Here is a 17,885-nt window from a genome sequence, read left to right as displayed (position 1 = left end):
CCACCTCCCAGGTTCAAGTGATTCTCCTGCCTCAGCCTCCCAAGTAGCTGGGACTACAGGCGCCTACCGCCACGCCTGGCTGATTTTTGTATTTTTTGGAACGGGGTTTCACCACATTGGCTAGTCTGGTCTCGAACTCCTGACCTTGTGATCGCCTGCCTCAGCCTCCCAAAGTGTTGGGATTACAGGCGTGAGCCACTGCATCTGGCCAGCAAATGGGTATATCCTTTAACTATTATATAAAAATAGCACAGTCCATGTGAGACTCTGACAGCATGCTCTCCATACTACTTGCCCTGGGATTTTATTTGGGGTTCCTATGACTTCTGGCTTCCTCTCCCCAACTCTTTGGTCGCAGTCTTTGTGACTAGGATGGCTTGCATAGAGCCAGTCTCACACTCTTCCTCTAAAAATCAGATATGTCATCACTTATCAGATGAAGTTACTGAAAAATAAAGGATAAAAGATCTAAAATGCCTCATAAGCAATAGATACCTCATAAATGTTGTAAAAGAACAGATCCGCTGCATCTCAGTATCTTGTAGCAAAAGCAAAGTAACAACTGAAAAGAGAAAATGGACAATTGAGAGAGGCACAAAGAGCTGCCTTAGAGAGTCACACAAGATATGTTTATGTATGGATGTTATGTATAGATGGGTGGATGTTTATGTACGGATGGATGTTTATGTATGCATGTACAGACGAATGTTTATGTATGGATAAAGAAACAGTTACTCACATTTAACATCATCCAGTGTAATGGTGCCCTGCTGACCTCGTTTCTCTAAAGTTTTAGCTGACTTATCATCTCTTGCAGCAAGTCTTTTATCTGTCAACCTGTTTTGGAATATAACAGTTGCCAGTAGTGGTTTAATATATTTTAGTTGTATTCAATCTATCCTGAGGTGCAGAAAGCATTTATTAAACAGTAATAAGAGCCTGAGTGTCATACATGGGTTTTGTTTGATGTAAGATCATTTTGGAATGCTTTTTATTAAACATTTTATTTACTATGTTAAGGCAAGAGGGATGTTCACTGTCTGATATAAAATGTTTATACAAATACCATCCAAAATAGATCATTTAAATCATCTGTTCTGGTGTACCTATCATTTTCAAACTTTAAAAAACTGTAAAAAGTTGAAGATGTGCTAACAGCCAGGTTAACAGAATACATTTATCGGGACTATTGTAATTCCTACCACAATTCTGAAATAGCGCATGTTCTTTCTCTGATGGGTATTCGCATTGCAAACTAGAATAATAGGAATGGTATTTTCGTAGTTTGTAAAGGCTGAAGCCATTCCACTGAGAGATGCTATGCAACTCCGGCATGATTGGAAAGTTAATCTACCTGTCTGAAGCTGGACCATCAATTTCTGCAAAGTGAACTGCTTTGCCTTTCTTTCCTTTTTCCTTGACTTCTACTGCAGGTGTAAAACTGCAATAAAAATGAGATAATTAGGGACTTCACCTTTTCTAGGGGAAAACAAGTCAAATCATATCATAGCTCATAATCTTTGGACTAGCATATATTATCAGCAGAGGCTGAAGAGAATCTGAGACACAGCAGTGTTCAATTCATGTATTTATAGATGGAATACTTATCTAGAGAAAAATTAAAACTTCAGACTTTACATTCAGCCTCTAACCATCAGCAGTCTCCAGAATACCACCACACACAGAGTATCTGAAAAATCTTGTAGCAACTTCGTAAGAAAGAGAAAGCTCTTGGCAAGTTTGAAAAGATTATTTATTGAGGTACTTGTTATATGACAAGTGCTTTTAGGCACAATCTCATTTAATCCTCATGGAAACTCTAACACAAAATATGATCACCATCTTTACATACAAGAAAAATGGAAACTTAAAGAGAAATTAAGTGACTTGACTAAAATAACAGCAACTGGCAAAGTCACGACTGGTGCCTAGGTTTTTAGCCATAGAGCCGAGTGCTGAGCCACCAGGCAATCCTGCCTCCCAAACAGCAATCTCAGTATTCACTGCTGTGGACTCTTCTAAAGGCCTCAGCCATCTCCATCTCCAGGTGGGTTTCAGGACCTTTTACTTAACTCAGAGTTTCTCAGCGTGTTGTACGAGCAATACTAAGCCGTAATGAGTTTGACTAACACAGGAACCCAATTAAGTAACAAACAAATCTATACTGACGATTTACTATGTGTTAGGAATTGCTATGACATTGGAAATAAGATGGTTTCGCATCAGAGCCATTGAATAGACTTTTGAGAGTCTCAGCAAATGCTAACAGAAAAACAGAGAAAAGTGTTTTGAAGACTAACAGGACGAGGTTCCTGCCTTATAGATAGTACATTTTCTGGGAGAACTGTGGTGTCTGTCAAACCCATTGCGGGTTATAACAATGCCATATTGATAACACAATGCAGAAATTTACCCTCTGCCCAAAGTTATGTGTCCCTCTGTTAAGCTGAGATGCAGATGCAGTAATAGAAGCACTTCCCCTAAACTTTATTCATTCTCTAAAGACAAATATCAATCATGAGAACTTTATTATTTCCTTGATAAATCCCACAAATAAATTTTGTTAAAGAAATACCTCCCCATGAGAGTAATAAAGTCAGCTTGGTACTTTCTTCTTCTTCCAGGAGTTTCTCCAACTGCCTGGCAATATTCATGTTGTAGGTTAGTTCCTAAAAGCACGTACACAATATTACCTCAAGAGAATGATTTTTTTTAAATTATTCCACTGTTTTTTTTTTTTTTTTTTTTTTAAGATGACTGGCACCAAGTTGGCCAGTGATGATTTCTAAGCTTTTCATTCTTTCTGGTGCTGCTCTTATCACCGGTCTCCAAGAAATGGGTATTCATGGGGCGGAGTGTGCTAAAATACTGGAGGTGGAGGTGTGCAGGGAAAAAGAAATGGAAAGATACCAAACGTTGGTGGTGGCTACCTCCAGAGAGGGGTGGGGGATCAGACGGAGCAAGAAGGAGAGAGGGTAATGAAGAGATCTCAATTTCACATCTGTATACGTCTGCATTATTTGAATTTTTTATGAAAATGTATTATCTGCATAACTTTTCAAAACACTGATATACAGACTAAAGAAATCCCAGGTGCTCCCAGCTCTCTCCTGGGTTTCTCTTCTCTAGAAGATGAGAGAAGGTAGAAACACTAAATCTAAGTTAATGTCAAATAAAATTGTGTCTCCTCCCCCTTTTCTCGGCCCATCACTATAATTCAAAGTTTCTTGCTATACTAGTTTGCCTGAGATGTTCTGAGACAAGCAAGCCTTAAAATAAGAAATTTGGAAGGATACATTTGGGACTATCTTATTTATATAGATCAGGTCTATGAACTAAGTCAGATGAACTTGGAACTATAAAACCATAAAATTGGCCAGGCTTGGTGGCTCACACCTGTAATCCCAGCACTTTGGGAGGAAGCTGAGTCCAGGGGATCGCTTGAGCCCAGAACTTGAGACCAGCCTGGGCAACATAGTGAAACCCTGTCTCTACTAAAAATACAAAAAAATTTTAGTTGGGTGTGGTGGTAGGTGCCTGTGTTCCCAGCAACTTGGGAGGCTGGGATGGGAGGATTGCCTGAGTCCAGAAAGTGGAGATCGCAGTAAGCTGAGATTGCACCACTGAACTCTAGCCAGCCTGGGTGACAGAGTGAGACCCTGTCTAAAAATAAATAAAAAAGCGAGGCTGTGCGCAGTGGCTCACGCCTGTAATCCCAACACTTTGGGAGGCCGAGGCAGGTGGATCACCTGAGATTGGGAGTTTGAGACCAGCCTAACCAACATGGAGAAACCCCATCTCTACTAAAAATACAAAATTAGCCAGGCGTGGTGGCTCATGCCTGTAATCCCAGCTACCTGGGAGGCTGAGGCAGGATAATCGCTTGAATCTGGGAGGCGGAGGTTGCAGTGAGCCGAGATTACACCATTACACTCCAGCCTGGGCAACAAGAGCGAAACTCCGTCTCAAAAAAACAATAGTAACAAAATGAAATAAAAAATAAAATCATAAAATCATAGAATCTGGGGGTTATTAGAAGTAAAAAATATCATCTAGTATAATGCTGTCATTTTACTGATGGAGAACTAGGGCTTCGAGAGGCTGACCCATGTCCCAGTGTTAGAAACTGGTAGGTAGTGCCTGCCAGTAAATAGCCTGGCATTTACTGCTAAGCTTTTAGTCCTTATGCTCTGACCTCTGGACAGACCTTCTCTACTTCACACTTGTCTGAGTGGCTTTCACTTCACTGAAGTCATTCTCTAGCTTGGCTGGTGAGACAGGTTCCACTTTGTGAGTGAGTGCTCTGCTATAGCCCTAAAGCAGTCTATGCTCACAATGCATTTGGACTCACCAAGAAAAAACACTAGAAATAACTGAATTTTTTTTTTTTGGGGGGGGGAGACTGAGTCTCACTCTGTCACCTAGGCTGGAGTGGCACGATCTCAGCTCACTGCAACCTCTTCATCCCAGGTTTAAGTGATTCTCCTGCCTCAGCCTCCCAAGTAGCTGGGATTACAGGTGCCTGCCACCACATCCTGCTAATTTTTGTATTTTCAGTAGAGAAGGGGTTTCACCATGTTGGCCAGGCTGGTCTCGAACTCCTGACCTCAAGTGATCCGTCCAAAGTGCTGGGGTTACAGGCGTGGGCCACCACACCCAGCCAATAATTGAAAATTGCACTGTGAATTGAACCTCTGATTGGTGCCCAAACCACAGTCTGGACTAGCTAGCCTGTACCCTCCTACTATCTCCAGAGTACAAGGTGGATATAATTTCCTAATATTACAATATATTCCTGTCATTCCCCTTGCCTTGAAGTAAACAGGAAAGCAATTCATATTTTCTCTCTAGAATCCATCACGTAAATGCAGAGGGCTTTTGGCTTCCACACAAGTTAGACCTCTTTGATGGTTCTCACAGAGTCTACTCATAGAGTAGGGTTTCCTTGGTTTTATGTCCTCAGGGGAGTCCATGACCTTGGCAAAGATTCAGGCAGACTGCTGGTTCCCTCCCAGCTTTGGAATAGGGGCACTTGAAGCAAGAAGGGAAAGGATAACAGGTACTATGTGAGAGAGAAAAGTCTGCCTCGTGGGCCAACCTAGATGATGCCTGTGAGTAAAGGTGTTATCTCTTTACCAAATAAGAAATGGGCATGCATGCTGACGAACTATACCAGCACCCTCGTTTACTTCTCACGAGGCATTATTATTTCATTTTATAGATTAAGGAGCTGAGAATTATTGAGGCTGAGTAACTTGACAACTGATAACCATCTAGTAAGGGGCAGAGCTAGGATGTGAACCCAGATCTCCCTTCAAACCATTCTCCACTGCTCTTCCTTAACTACCTCTTAAGAAATAATGGGAGCCCCAGCCCCAGACGCTGCAGCCGCCGAGACGTTGATGCTTAAGAAGAACCGGATTGCCATTTACGAACTCCTTTTTAAGGAGGGAGTCATGGTGGCCAAGAAGGATGTCCACATGCCTAAGCACCAGGAGCTGGCAGACAAGAATGTGCCCAACCTTCATGTCATGAAGGCCATGCAGTCTCTCAAGTCCCGAGGCTACGTGAAAGAACAGTTTCCTGGAGACATTTCTACTGGTACCTTACCAATGAGGGTATCCAGTATCTCCGTGATTATCTTCATCTGCCCCTGAAGACTGTGCCTGCCACCCTACACCGTAGCCGTCCAGAGACTGGCAGGCCTCGGCCTAAAGGTCTGGAGGGTTAGCGACCTGTGAGACTCACAAGAGGGGAAGCTGACAGAGATACCTACAGATGGAGTGCTGTGCTACCTGGTACTGACAAGAAAGCCGAGGCTGGGGCTGGGTCAGCAACCGAATTTCAGTTTAGAGGTGGATTTGGTCGTGGACGTGGTCAGCCACCTCAGTAAAATTGAAGAGGATTATTTTGCATTGAATAAACTTACAGCCAAAAAACCTTAAAAAAAAAAAAAAGAAAGAAAGAAATAATGGCCAACCTTTCCCTGGCATTTCTGGCATGGAGGTTATGGGTATCTGTTGTATTCTGATAGCCATCCCCATCAGGGTATAATCTGCAAAAGTCAGATAAGACTTGCCTATGAGTAGGGAGCTAGGTTGTCTCTAAGGGTAAGATTTCCCGTTGTCATTTGACCAGGAGAGAGGCCAGGGAGTTCAAGCTGGGGGAGGGGAAAGGGATCATCTTTTCTTGATCTGAACTTCAGAATACCTAGAAGTCTAGCACTCCTCTTGGCTAGTGGTATAGAAGCTGGCCTACCCCAGGTGGAAGAGGACTAAAATCTCAGAACTTTCAGGGTCTTAAGTTGATGGGATAAAACTTGAATGCCCCCCGAGATCAAGATGTTACTTTATGAAACAGATTATCTGGATTCAGGACACTCCATTTTCCTCCCCTCTCTCTGGCTACAATTTATTGGTCTCCTTCTAAAGCTCCTTTTCTGAGGAATGTTCCTTCCCTAAATGAAGGCCCTCTCAGAACTCCGTATGGTTATTCTTCTCATTTCCTCTGAATAATTCCATCTACTTCACTAGCACCAATAACACACAAATTTATACTCAAGGCTCAGATCTTTCTGCACACTTATAAAGTGACACATCAGTCTATTGAACACCATCAATCAGCTGTCTTAGAAGCATCTCAAACTCAGTCTGTCCAAAATAAACACATTCCCCCTTAACTGTGTATTCCCGCCTCCTGTTTCCCCCATCTCAGTAAATAAGTACCACCAACAAACCAGGTGCTCATGCTGGAAAATGGTGTCTTCCTTGATTCCTCCATCACCCTCACCCCTCATGGCTCACTAATCACTAAATTCTTTAATATCTTTTTAAGTTACTTCCCTCTCTTTCCATTGCCACCATCCTAATTTTAGCCATCTGTCAACTGAATTTCTGCAATTGTTTCTTAACTGATCTCCTTGCCTTCAGTCTTGTCTCCCCCAAAACAATTTTCCATCTTTTAGCCAGTCGTTTTTCTTTTTTCTTTTTCTTTTTTTCTTGAGATAGGGTCTCACTGTCGCTTAGACTGGAGTGCAGTGGTACCATCATGGTCACTACAGCCTCAACCTCCAGGGCCCAGATGATTCTCCCACTTCAGCCTCTCAAATAGCTGGGACTACAGGTGTGCACCACCATGCCTGGCTAATTTTTGTACTTTTTGGTAGAGATAGGGTTTTGCCATGTTGCCCAGGCTGGTCTTAAACTCTTGAGCTCAGGCCATCTGCCTGCCTCAGTCTCCCAAAGCGCTGGGATTACAGGCGTGAGCCACTGTGCCTGGCCCAGCAATTTTTCTAAGATGTGGTTTTTTGTTTTTGTTTTTTTTTTGAGACAGATTCTAGCTTTGTTGCCCAGGCTGGAGTACAACAGCGTGATCTCGGCTCACTGCAACCTCCGCCTCCCGGGTTCAAGCGATTCTCCTGCCTCAGGCCTTTCAAGTAGCTGGGACTGCAGGTGGGTACCACCACGCCCAGCTAATTTTTGTATTTTCACTAGAGATGGGTTTTGCCATTTTGGCCAGGCTGGTCTTGAACTCCTGACCTCAGGTATTTCTTCGCCTTGGCCTCCCAAAGTGCTGGGATTACAGGCATGAGCCACTGCACCCGGGCCTAAGATACAATTCTAATCACAGGTGACTTCTCTGCTTTGATGACTCCCCTATGCCATCTAAATAAAGTTCTAATTCCTCACCATGATATACAAGAGCTTTTATAATCTGGCCCTGGTTTAAATCTACTTCGTCTGCGACCATATACTCAGCCCAATGAACCACCTGTAGTCCCCACATTATGGCCCATGCGCTTGCAGGTCTGGGCTTTGCCCGTGGGTTCCTTCTCCCTAGAATGCACTCTCTTCCTCCCCAATCAAATGGCCCTTTACCTTGCCAATTCCTATTTTTCCACAGGTCGTAGCTTAGATATCACCTCTCTTGGGAAGCCTTCTCCATCTCCTCTGTCCACTGGACTTCAGGAAATCCAGGTCCCATATCTGGATCAGGCCACTTTGGTGAATACAACTTTCCTCAGCCCTGGTGCCCAGCCCAGTGTGGCAGTGGCAGCAATTCCTGGTAAGCGAGCCCCAAGCAGAGCAGCAATCTCACGGAAAAAGAGTTCGGTTCAACAGCACTGCTAACAAAAAGCTCTTTTTGACTATAGCCTGGAAGGGTCTGGTTTCTTTTCAGTAAGAAGGGCAGCATGGATACCCCTGCCTGTACCTCCAAATGCCCAAGCTGTCTGCATTACCTCCTTCCCACCACTCAGTGGAAAAGCTGCGGCTCTCTCTTCCAACCCTGATCTCTGATCTTGATCCCAGTCCCACCTTACTTTCTCTGTCTATTCATTTCTTCTGCCATAACAAATTCACTTAAGATTTTCCTACCTTTAAATCAAAACTAACAAAAATTCCCAAAACCTTGCCTTACTCCCAGATCCACTAAAGGTTACTATGTCTTTCTTTCCTTCATTCACCGGTAAACCTACTGATGAGAGTAATCTATTTTGGGCCAGACACGGTGGCTCACGCCTGTAATCCCAGCACTTTGGGAGGCCGAAGTGGGCGGATCACCTGAGGTCAGGAGTTTGAGACCAACCTGGCCAACATGGTGAAACCCCGTCTGTACTAAAAATACAAAAATTAGCCAGCCGTGGTGCCACGTGCCTGTAATTCCAGCTACTCAAGAAGCTAAGGCAAAAGAATCGCTTGAACCCGGGATGGGGAGGTTGCAGTGAGCTGAGATTGCACCACTGCACTCTAGCCTGGGGCAACAGAGCGAGACTCCATTTCAAAAAAAAAAAAAGACAAAACAAACCAAAAAAAACAAGAGTACTCTATTTTGGGGGTTTTGTTTGTTTGTTTTTTGAGGCAGGGTCTCACTCTGTTGCCCAGGCTGGAGTACAGTGGCAGAATTATGGCTCACTGCAGCCTCAACTTTCTGGGCTCAAGTGATCCTCCCACCTCAGCCTCCCAAGTATCTGGAACCACAGGCACACACTACCATGCTCAGCTAATTCTGTCCATCTTCGGGAGAGACAGGGTCTTGCTATGTTGCCCAGGCTGGTCTCAAACTCCTGGGATCAAGTGACCCTCAACCTCGGCCTTTCAAAGTGTTGAGATTATAGGAGTGAGCCACCACACCTGGCTAAGTAGTCTATTTTTGCTAGTTTTTCATCTATATCTTAGATTCTCACCTGTAACTACTGCCATCTGATGTATACCCTACAGCCTTCCTGAAGCTGCTTCTCACCTAGTCCCTGGAGATCCCTAACTTGTTAAATCCACAGGCCTCTTTGCAGTATGTGCCCTCCTCAGAACTCTCCAGCCTGTGACACTGCTGACCCCTCCCTGCCCAATCCTCTTTCTTGGAGAACCTTCTTTTGCCCCTGAGGCCTATCTGTATCAGGGTTTTTCCTCTGATCTTTCTAATCATTCTTTCTCTCTCTCTCTCTTTTTTTTTTTTTTTTTTTTTTTTTGATACAGAGTCTCACTCTGTCGCCCAGGCTGGAGTGCAGTGGCATAATCTCAGCTAACTGCAACCTCTGCCGCCTGGGTTCAAGCGATTCTCCTGCCTCAGCCTCCTGAGTACCTGGGATTACAGGCGCCCCCACCACCGCACCTGGCTAATTTTTACATTTTTAGTAGAGACGGGCTTTTACCATCTTGGCCAGGCTGGTCTCGAACTCCTGACTTCATGATCCACCACCTAGGCCTCCCAAAGTGCTGGGATTACAGGCGTGAGACACCACCCCCGGCCCATTCTTTCTCTGTCTTTGGCCAATTCCTCTTTCTTTGCCTGTCTCCTATTCTTGAGAGCAGTATGAAGATACCGATCAAAGGCTTAAAATGTGTACAATAATTAAGACATATATCAAGCCAATTGTAATGTACAAACCTTATTTTAAAGACTGAGTGAAACAAACTTAAAAAATATCAGACAACAGGGGACATTTGAATACCGACTGAATATAATTGAATATATGATATTAAGGAATTACGATTTGTATTTTTAGGTATATAAATAGTAATTCAGTTGTATTCTCCTCCTCCCCCTCTCTGTCCTCCTCCTCCTTCTCTTTCCCCTTCTTCTTCTTGTTTTATATATTGGGACTCCCAATCTACATCGGTTGTGTTTTCTAAGGTAGTGCTTATTTTTTGAGATACATACTGAAATATTTACAGATGATATGATGCCTGAGATTTGCTTCAAAATAATTGAGGAGTGGGGTAGACAGAGGTATAGATATGAAATTGACTTTAATTTGGTACTTGTTGATGCTGTGTTATAGGTTGGTTGGGGTTCATTACAACATCTTCCCTATCTTTATATATTTGAAATCTTCTAATATAAAAAGTTATAAGTGGCCAGGCATGGTGGCTCACACTTGTAATCCTAGTACTTTGGGAGGCAGAGACAGGAAGATTGCTTGAGCTCAGGAGTTCCAGACCAGCCTGAGCAACATAGCAAAACCCCATCTCTACAAAAAAAATACAAAAAAATTAGCTGGATCTGGTGGCATGCCCCTGTAGTTTCCGCTATTTGCTGGGGGGCAGCAGGTGGGCGTGGTGGGGGCTGAAATGGGAGGATCGCTTGACCAGGAGGTCAAGGCTGCACTGAGCCAAGATCATGCCACGGTACTGCAGCCTACGTGACAAAGTGAGACCCTGTCTCTAAAATTCTAAAATAAAATAAAAAGTTTTAAATGTTTACACACACACACACACACACACACACACACACATATTTTGGAGATTCGGTCTTACTCTGTCACCCAGGTTGGAGCACAGTGGTGCAATCATGACTCACCACAGCCTCAGTCCTCCCACCTCAGCATCCCAGGTAGCTGGGACTACAGGCGCATACCACCAGGCCTAGCTAATTAAAAAAAAAAAAAAAAATTTGTGGTAACAGAGGTCTCACTATGTTGCCCAGGCTGGTCTCAAACTACTGGGCTCAAGCAATCCTCCCACTTCAGCCTCCCAAAGTGCTAAGAATGCAGATGTGAGCCACCACAGCCAGCCTATTTATACTTATTTTTTTAAGTTTTTAAAATAATGCTGCAAGAAAAATAAAATTGACAACAAAATCAAACCTGCAGGGCAGGGTACCGTGGCTCATGCCTACAATCCCAGCACTTTGGAAGCATGAGGCAGGCAGATCGCTTGAGCTCAGGAGTCTGAGACCAGCCTGGGCAACATGGTAAAACCCTGTCTCTACAAAAACACAAAAATTAGCCAGACACGGTGGCATCTGCCTGTAGTCCCAGCTACTTGGAAGGTTAAAGGAGAATTGCTTGAGCCTGGGAGGTGGAGGCTGCAGTGAGCCTGGGCAATGGGAGTGAACCCCTGCCTCAAAAAAAAAAAAAAAAACGAACCTGAACCTACAAAGACTTCAGATTTTGGAATTATCAGTCACAAAATGTAAAGTAAATGTAACCAGTATGTTGAAAACACAAAATAAAAATAACATGGTAACTCTTAACATTGGTGCACTGGTGGTCTTTGGATATACAACTGTGGTAGAATCTTCACTTTCTGCTTTGTACATTTATATACTTGTTTTTCAGTAGATATGTACAATTTTTTAATGAGGAAAAAGATATGAAATGATGGAAATGCAGAATGTTAAGAGAGTGTGTGTGTGGAGAGAGACAGAGAGAGAGGGGAACATCAGAAGAAGATTTGGAAAGCTATATATGTATACCATAAGATGTTAACAGTTACTTGCTGGGTGGGACTGTGCTTTATTTTTGCTTATTAGTATTTTGCAATTTTTTTTTAAGAGACAGGGTCTTGCTATGTTGTTCAGACTGCAGTACAGCGGCTGATGCTATTCCCAGGTGTGATCATGGCACAATATAACCTCAAATTCCTAGTCTCAAGCAATCCTGTCCCCTCAACCTCCCGACTTACTGGGACTACAGGCACTCACTGATGTTTTTAACCCTTTTCCTATTTAAAAAAAAAAAAAGTGTAGCTCACTGCAAGCATTCATTTAATTTTACATAAACACCCTCTTTGAGGCTGAAGCAAATCTGACTGATTTTCCATGTGAAAATAAAATATAAAACTATTCTTAGAGTTATTTCTCAACAGAGCTAACATCAGAATCATCTCAATCATCAGAATCGTCTATTTCAGAACAATCATATTCATCAACTGAATCTTTGGCTAACAACTGTTCGAGAACGATGTTAACATCATGTGTAGGAATGCTACGTTTTCTAGGATTTGAAATCTTCAGCAATAGACAATTACTATATTTCGTAAGTGGTAATACCACTAAAAACCAAATGCTATAAACAGAATGTCTTTTGTTTCCAAAGTCAATATACTAGAACGATGAGAAAATAATAAGGAAAGCGAGATATTTCATGGCAAAGTTATCTTAGGGTAAACACTGTAGCTGCAAGCGCCACTGGAGAGTATTCTCTAGGCAAACAAGAAAATGGTTAAATAGTATGATTTAAAAATATATATTTCATAATTTTTTTAAGAAGGTATTTCCTAGGTTTCCGGCCTCAATCATTCCACTTCCCACTCTAATTTTGCACTTGCCTTTCTCTTAAGGGCCAAACTCCTGCCTACTGGATTCTTAACCTGGGGTCCTATTGGCAGGCACCTTGAATAGTATGCATTTTTAAAAATAAGCTTGTTACCCTTTACCCACTCCACACACTTACTGGCTCTCCCCACCCCTGCTTATCTCTCCAGTCGCCTGCCAGAGCTCATCTGGGTCCTAGTCACCTCCGTCTTGGATTGCTGCATAATTGTCTTGTCTGCCTAGTTCCAATCTTGCCCTGCTGGGTGTGAGAGCAGTCACTGAACACACCTGCTACCTTTGCAGCTTCCATCCCTACCACCGTCTACTTTCAACCACCTCTGCCTCAGCCCTGCCCCTTCACTACCAACTGGAGTAACGTAAGTCCCCAGTAGCACTGTCCGTGACAGAAAAAGCATGTTCCAGTTAAAGAGTCCTCTCTGACTTGAAACCTATCTGTTAAAATTTGTGATGAAGCCAGGTGTGGTGGCTCACGCCTGTAATCCCAGCACTTTGGGAGGCCAAGGCGGGCAGATCACCTGAGGTCGGGAGTTCGAGACCAGCCTGACCAATATGGAGAAACCCCGTCTCTACTAAAAATACAAAATTAGCTGGGTGTGGTGGTGCATGCCAGTAATCCCAGCTACTCGGGTGGCTGAGACAAGAGAATTGCTTGAACCCGGCAGGCGGAAGTTGCCGTGAGCCAGGACTGTGCCACTGCCAACTTGGGCAACAAGAGAGGGACTCCGTCTCAAAAAAAAAAAAAATTATGATGGAATATGCTCAGACTTTAACAGGGAACCAATACCTGTATTTCCAATGAATCCAAATACCAACTCTGACCTAAAATACACAAGGGTCTGCCTTCCTCTACCTGAGCAGGTAGATGCCCAAGGTAATCCTGATACTATAAGGCTCACCACATTAAGTTACTTAAACACAAAGCAGCTCTACCAAAAACGGGCTGGCTCAACCCCATCTGTTCTTCATAATATTCCTTTTCCACCTCCCTTAATGGCCCCCCAGTTTGTGTACTCCACATAGTCTGGGGTTTGGAGGTTTTTTTTGGTTTTTTTTTTTTTTTTTAGTTATAACTTACATGTAGTAAAGTGCATAAATCTTAAAGTGTGCAGCTTGATGAATTTTTTACTATGTATATACCCACAAAGCTATCACCCAGATCAACATATAGACCATTTCTACCACCTCAGAAGGTTTCCTTATACTGTCTCCCACTGCTACCAGTTGATAACCCCCTAAAGGTGACCACTATTTTTTATTTACTCTTATCATTAAAGTTATTTTTTGCCTACTTATTAAAACTTTTATACAAGTGTAATCATGCAGTATTTGCATTTTTGGGTCTGGCCTCTTTTGCTCATGTTTTTATATTTTGTCATATAACCTACATTTTAAATCATACCATCATGTAGCTATTCTCCAAAATTAGTGGAAATCAAATCAAGCCACAGTTTAACAATTTGGTAACAAACAAAAAGAAACTTTAGTTTATGAATACGAATATTTTACAGATATGAAAGATGATATGAAACTGATAGCCGTGAACTTATTAGTAGGCTCAAATATGAAATGGCACCATTTGGGGTGGGTCGTCAGATTAGCACTGAAAATTAGTTTGAAAAATACTGTCAGCCAGGTGTAGTGGCTCACACCTGTAGTCCCAGCACTTTGGGAGGCTTAGGAGGGTGGATCACTTGGGCCCAGGAGTTCGAGACCAGCCTGGGCAACATGGTGAAAACCTGTCTCTACTAAAAATACAAAAAATAAGCCGGGCATGGTCGTGTGGGGACTAGGCTGAGATGGGAGAATCACCTAAGCCTGGGAAGTCGAGGCTATAGTGAGCCAAGATCATGCCACTGTCCACCAGGCTGGACAATAGGAGTGAGACTCTATCTCAAAAAAAAAAAAAAAATGGCATTTAATATTTATATACACATTCTCTTGTGCTTTAACATGTATTTTGACTCCTGTAACTATCTTGTCTGTCTAATCCAAAGCTATCTCACTGTCTATCTCACACTTACTGAGGGTGATGTTTCAGGAGCCACTGGACAGAATCTTCTGTGGCAAACCTGAGAAAGAAAACTGAAATTACTGCTTTGAAGTGATGGGTTACTCAGAAATACTCAAATATATATTCTATAAAATGTAAACTTTTGATTTTGACTATAATAAAATGTTAAGCCTTTGAATTATTGTTTAATTACATGTCATTATATTTATAATGTAACTATAAACATCTAGTGTAAATATATATGTCTGCTTAGCTAACTCCTTTCCTGACCTCCAGCCCCATTTGTCCAACAGCCCAAGACATATTAATGTGAACAAGTCATAGCAACCTGAAACACACGGCCAGTTTTGTCATGCTATTTATTTATTTATTTTTGAGATGGAGTCTCTCTCTGTTGCCCAGACTGGAGTGCAGTAGCTCGATCTTGGCTCACTGTAACCTCCGCTTCCCAGGTTCCAGCAATTCTCCTGTCTTAGCCTCCCAAGTAGCTGGGATTACAGGCTCCTGCCATCACACCCGGCTAATTTTTGTATTTTTAGTAGAGGTGGGGTTTCACCATGTTGGCCAGCCTGGTCTCAAACTCCTGACCCCAAGTGATCTGCCCACCTCAGTCTCCCAAAGTGCTGGGATTACAGGCGTGAGCCACCAAACTGGCCGCCAGTTTTGTCACTTTAATGCTGTATATGGGTGAAGGGCAATCCCAGCCACCTGATCACCCAAGTCAGACACAACTAGGAGCCAATCTAAACACCTGCTTTTCCCTCTCTCTTCACATCCAATCCCCACATCCTATCTAAACATCCTGTCAATCCTATCTCTTAAGTATTTCTTAGTCCTTTGCCTTTCTATTTTTACCAACATGGAGTTAATTCTAACTCTCGCTATTGCTTACTTTTATAATTATCTGTAATCCTATAACTGGCCTTCTAATTGATCACCTGCATCTATTCTTCCTCTGTTTGAATCTAGCAGATTCTTTGAACATGCTCAATAAATATTTATTGAGTACCTACTTAAGAGGTTCTGTAGATGGCTCCAGAGACCTGAAGATGCATAAGACAGTTTCTGCCACTGAGGAGCTTACTGTCTAGTTGAGGGAGACAGTGAGTACACGAAAAGGGCTTTGGCATTAGACAAATCTTGGTTCAAACTATCAGTTCTGCTACTTACTGGCTGTATGACTTTGGTTCAGTTGCTTAATCTCCCTGAGCCTTGTTTCTTCATCTATAAAATGAGGACATTAATGTTCACTTTCCACAGTTGTTTTAAGAATTAGAAAAATATGTAAATATCTGGCACATAATCAGTGCACAACAGAGTGTCTAGTATTATTAGTTTAGCTATACACTTGTTAAGAGTCAGTGTCTTCTTAATAGAGATTAGAATCAGTTTTTCCTAATTTAGTAATTTTATCTTGTGAGATTCACCATTTATTGCAGCAGGTATAATATGGTCCCATTAATGTAAAACTGTATTTCTCTAACTCAAAAAGGCAATTTTATAAAGTAATTAAAAACATGGACTCTGTAAATCAAACAGACCTACATTTAAATAATCTTAGTCACCTCTGAGCTGTGTGATTGGGCTAAGTCACTTAATTTTCCTCAAATCGCTGAACCCTTTGAAACCTCAGTTTCTTCATCTGTAAACTGGTTAACATGCAGCTGTTTCAAAGAGTTGGTAAACTGGTTAGCACAGTGTCTGGTCCATATGAAGCAGCTGATAAGTGTTCAGAGAAAGGCCGTTCACTGAAATGATTGTCTCCAGATGGTGAGGTTTCAGTGGGTATTTATCCTTTATACTCTTCTGTGTTGCTTTTTTTCCCCCCAGGCACATGTAATTTTTATAAAAACTCTAATAAAGTGTTGTTAAAATTTACCTTCTGAATTCAAGAGTTCTGGTTTCATCTTTCCAGTACCACATCCCTAATCGCAATCCCAACTGCTGTAAAACGAAATGATTGCAGCAAAAATAATTAAAAGCTCAATTTACAATCCACAAGTGACAACAAACCTTTAACAATAATTCCTACTTACTAACACACCTTTTAAGTAATAAAAAGGAAACAAAAAACAATGGTTCTTACTAGTTCCTCTTTACACTTCCAATAAGAGTATAGAATCCTAAAGTGTTAAACTTGAAGCTAGGATTTTATCCCTTTGATTTTAGGTGTGGTTTCAGTAAAAAGGCAGGAAGGAGGGAGAGGGAGAAAGGAAGGGAGGAAAGTAGACAAGGAGGAAAGAAGAGGAGGAGGAAGGGAAGGGCGAAAGGAAGGAAGGAAATTGAGACTACATATAGCTCATCATAGCAATTTACCAATTAATTGGAATTCAGACAATAAACTGATGCCCAGGGTAACCTCAGCTGTCTAGTTCTGGAGCCTTCCGGGCTCCAACACTGCCCTTCACAGGCAGTGGCAAAAAGTAAGTACACCCTTTTCACCTGTGGAAGCTAGCACCCCACCATCCTTTCTACCCAGAGCGGGGCTGCTTCCCCCGCAGTAGGTATCCTTATTTTGCAGACAACCAATTTGAGGTGGTGAGGTGGGATTTCGTAAATACCTAACTACCTGCGCAGGGAGCCAGAATTCAATTCTGACCATCTGTCAAATACACCAGAGGTTTTTTTTTTTTTCCAGGCAAATATGGCCAGGTGTCTCTGAGAACCGCCAGCCCGGGACGAAGGCGACGACCTGCCTCTGGAGGAGGGCGAGGGGCGCGGCGCCGAGAGCCGGTTGGGGGCAGCAGGGCCCGCCTTGCTCCCAGCCCAGGTGTGGGGGCGACCAAGGCTGCACTTACATCCATTAAGTAAGGCGTCTGCCCACCTAACCGCTTCCTCCTCGCATAAAACTCGGGCACCCGGTACATGGCCTCGCTCTGGCCGCCACACGGCGTCGCCGAGGATACCGCCCACAGGCGCCTGCACCCGGCGGCCCGGGGCGCTGAGCGAGGCGGGGCGTCGCTTCCGTCCTCGGCCGCGCGGGCTGCTGCCGCACGCAGGCTTCTGCCGAGATTTCCAAAGCCCAGCCTGGTGCCCTGTTTCCCAGTCTTAAAAGCCGTGGCGACTTATTGGCCTATCCACTGAAAAGCCGCCCAGGGCATCATGCTTCATGGCATTCCAACCGTAAACTTCATGAAGTTATTCACTTTACTGTTTTAATTGGAGTAACTACATTCAGTCCTAAGGGAAGAAAGATCCATCTCTTCCAAACTTTCATGATTACCACTATTATTAAGTTCAAATCCAGGATGGACCTAGGTTGATGAGGAGAGCAGGGTTGAGGTGGGGAAGCAGGGTAGCCTCATGGAAGAGAACCTGG

At 43.0% G+C, this 17,885-nt stretch overlaps 1 protein-coding gene across 1 annotated transcript in view; it reads right to left on the bottom strand.

The window, feature by feature from the left end:
- Positions 1-17,490, bottom strand: part of PPP1R36 (protein phosphatase 1, regulatory subunit 36) — a 157,724-nt gene extending 140,234 nt beyond the window's left edge. Inside the window, exons 1-6 of the mRNA XM_011978329.1 lie at positions 17,365-17,490; positions 16,446-16,510; positions 14,577-14,624; positions 1,355-1,441; positions 740-837; positions 496-562 (exon numbers count right to left, since the gene is read on the bottom strand). Coding sequence (XP_011833719.1) covers positions 496-562; positions 740-837; positions 1,355-1,441; positions 14,577-14,624; positions 16,446-16,510; positions 17,365-17,433 — 434 coding nt within the window. The 5' untranslated portion in view covers positions 17,434-17,490. The remainder of the gene's footprint in view (positions 1-495; positions 563-739; positions 838-1,354; positions 1,442-14,576; positions 14,625-16,445; positions 16,511-17,364) is intronic.
- Positions 17,491-17,885: the final 395 nt, after the last annotated feature.

Source organism: Mandrillus leucophaeus, unplaced genomic scaffold (assembly GCF_000951045.1).
Source record: "Mandrillus leucophaeus isolate KB7577 unplaced genomic scaffold, Mleu.le_1.0 Scaffold192, whole genome shotgun sequence".
NCBI classification, from domain to species: domain Eukaryota; kingdom Metazoa; phylum Chordata; class Mammalia; order Primates; family Cercopithecidae; genus Mandrillus; species Mandrillus leucophaeus.
Note: the sequence above shows the minus strand (reverse complement) of the source record. Positions and strands in the feature narration are given on the sequence as shown.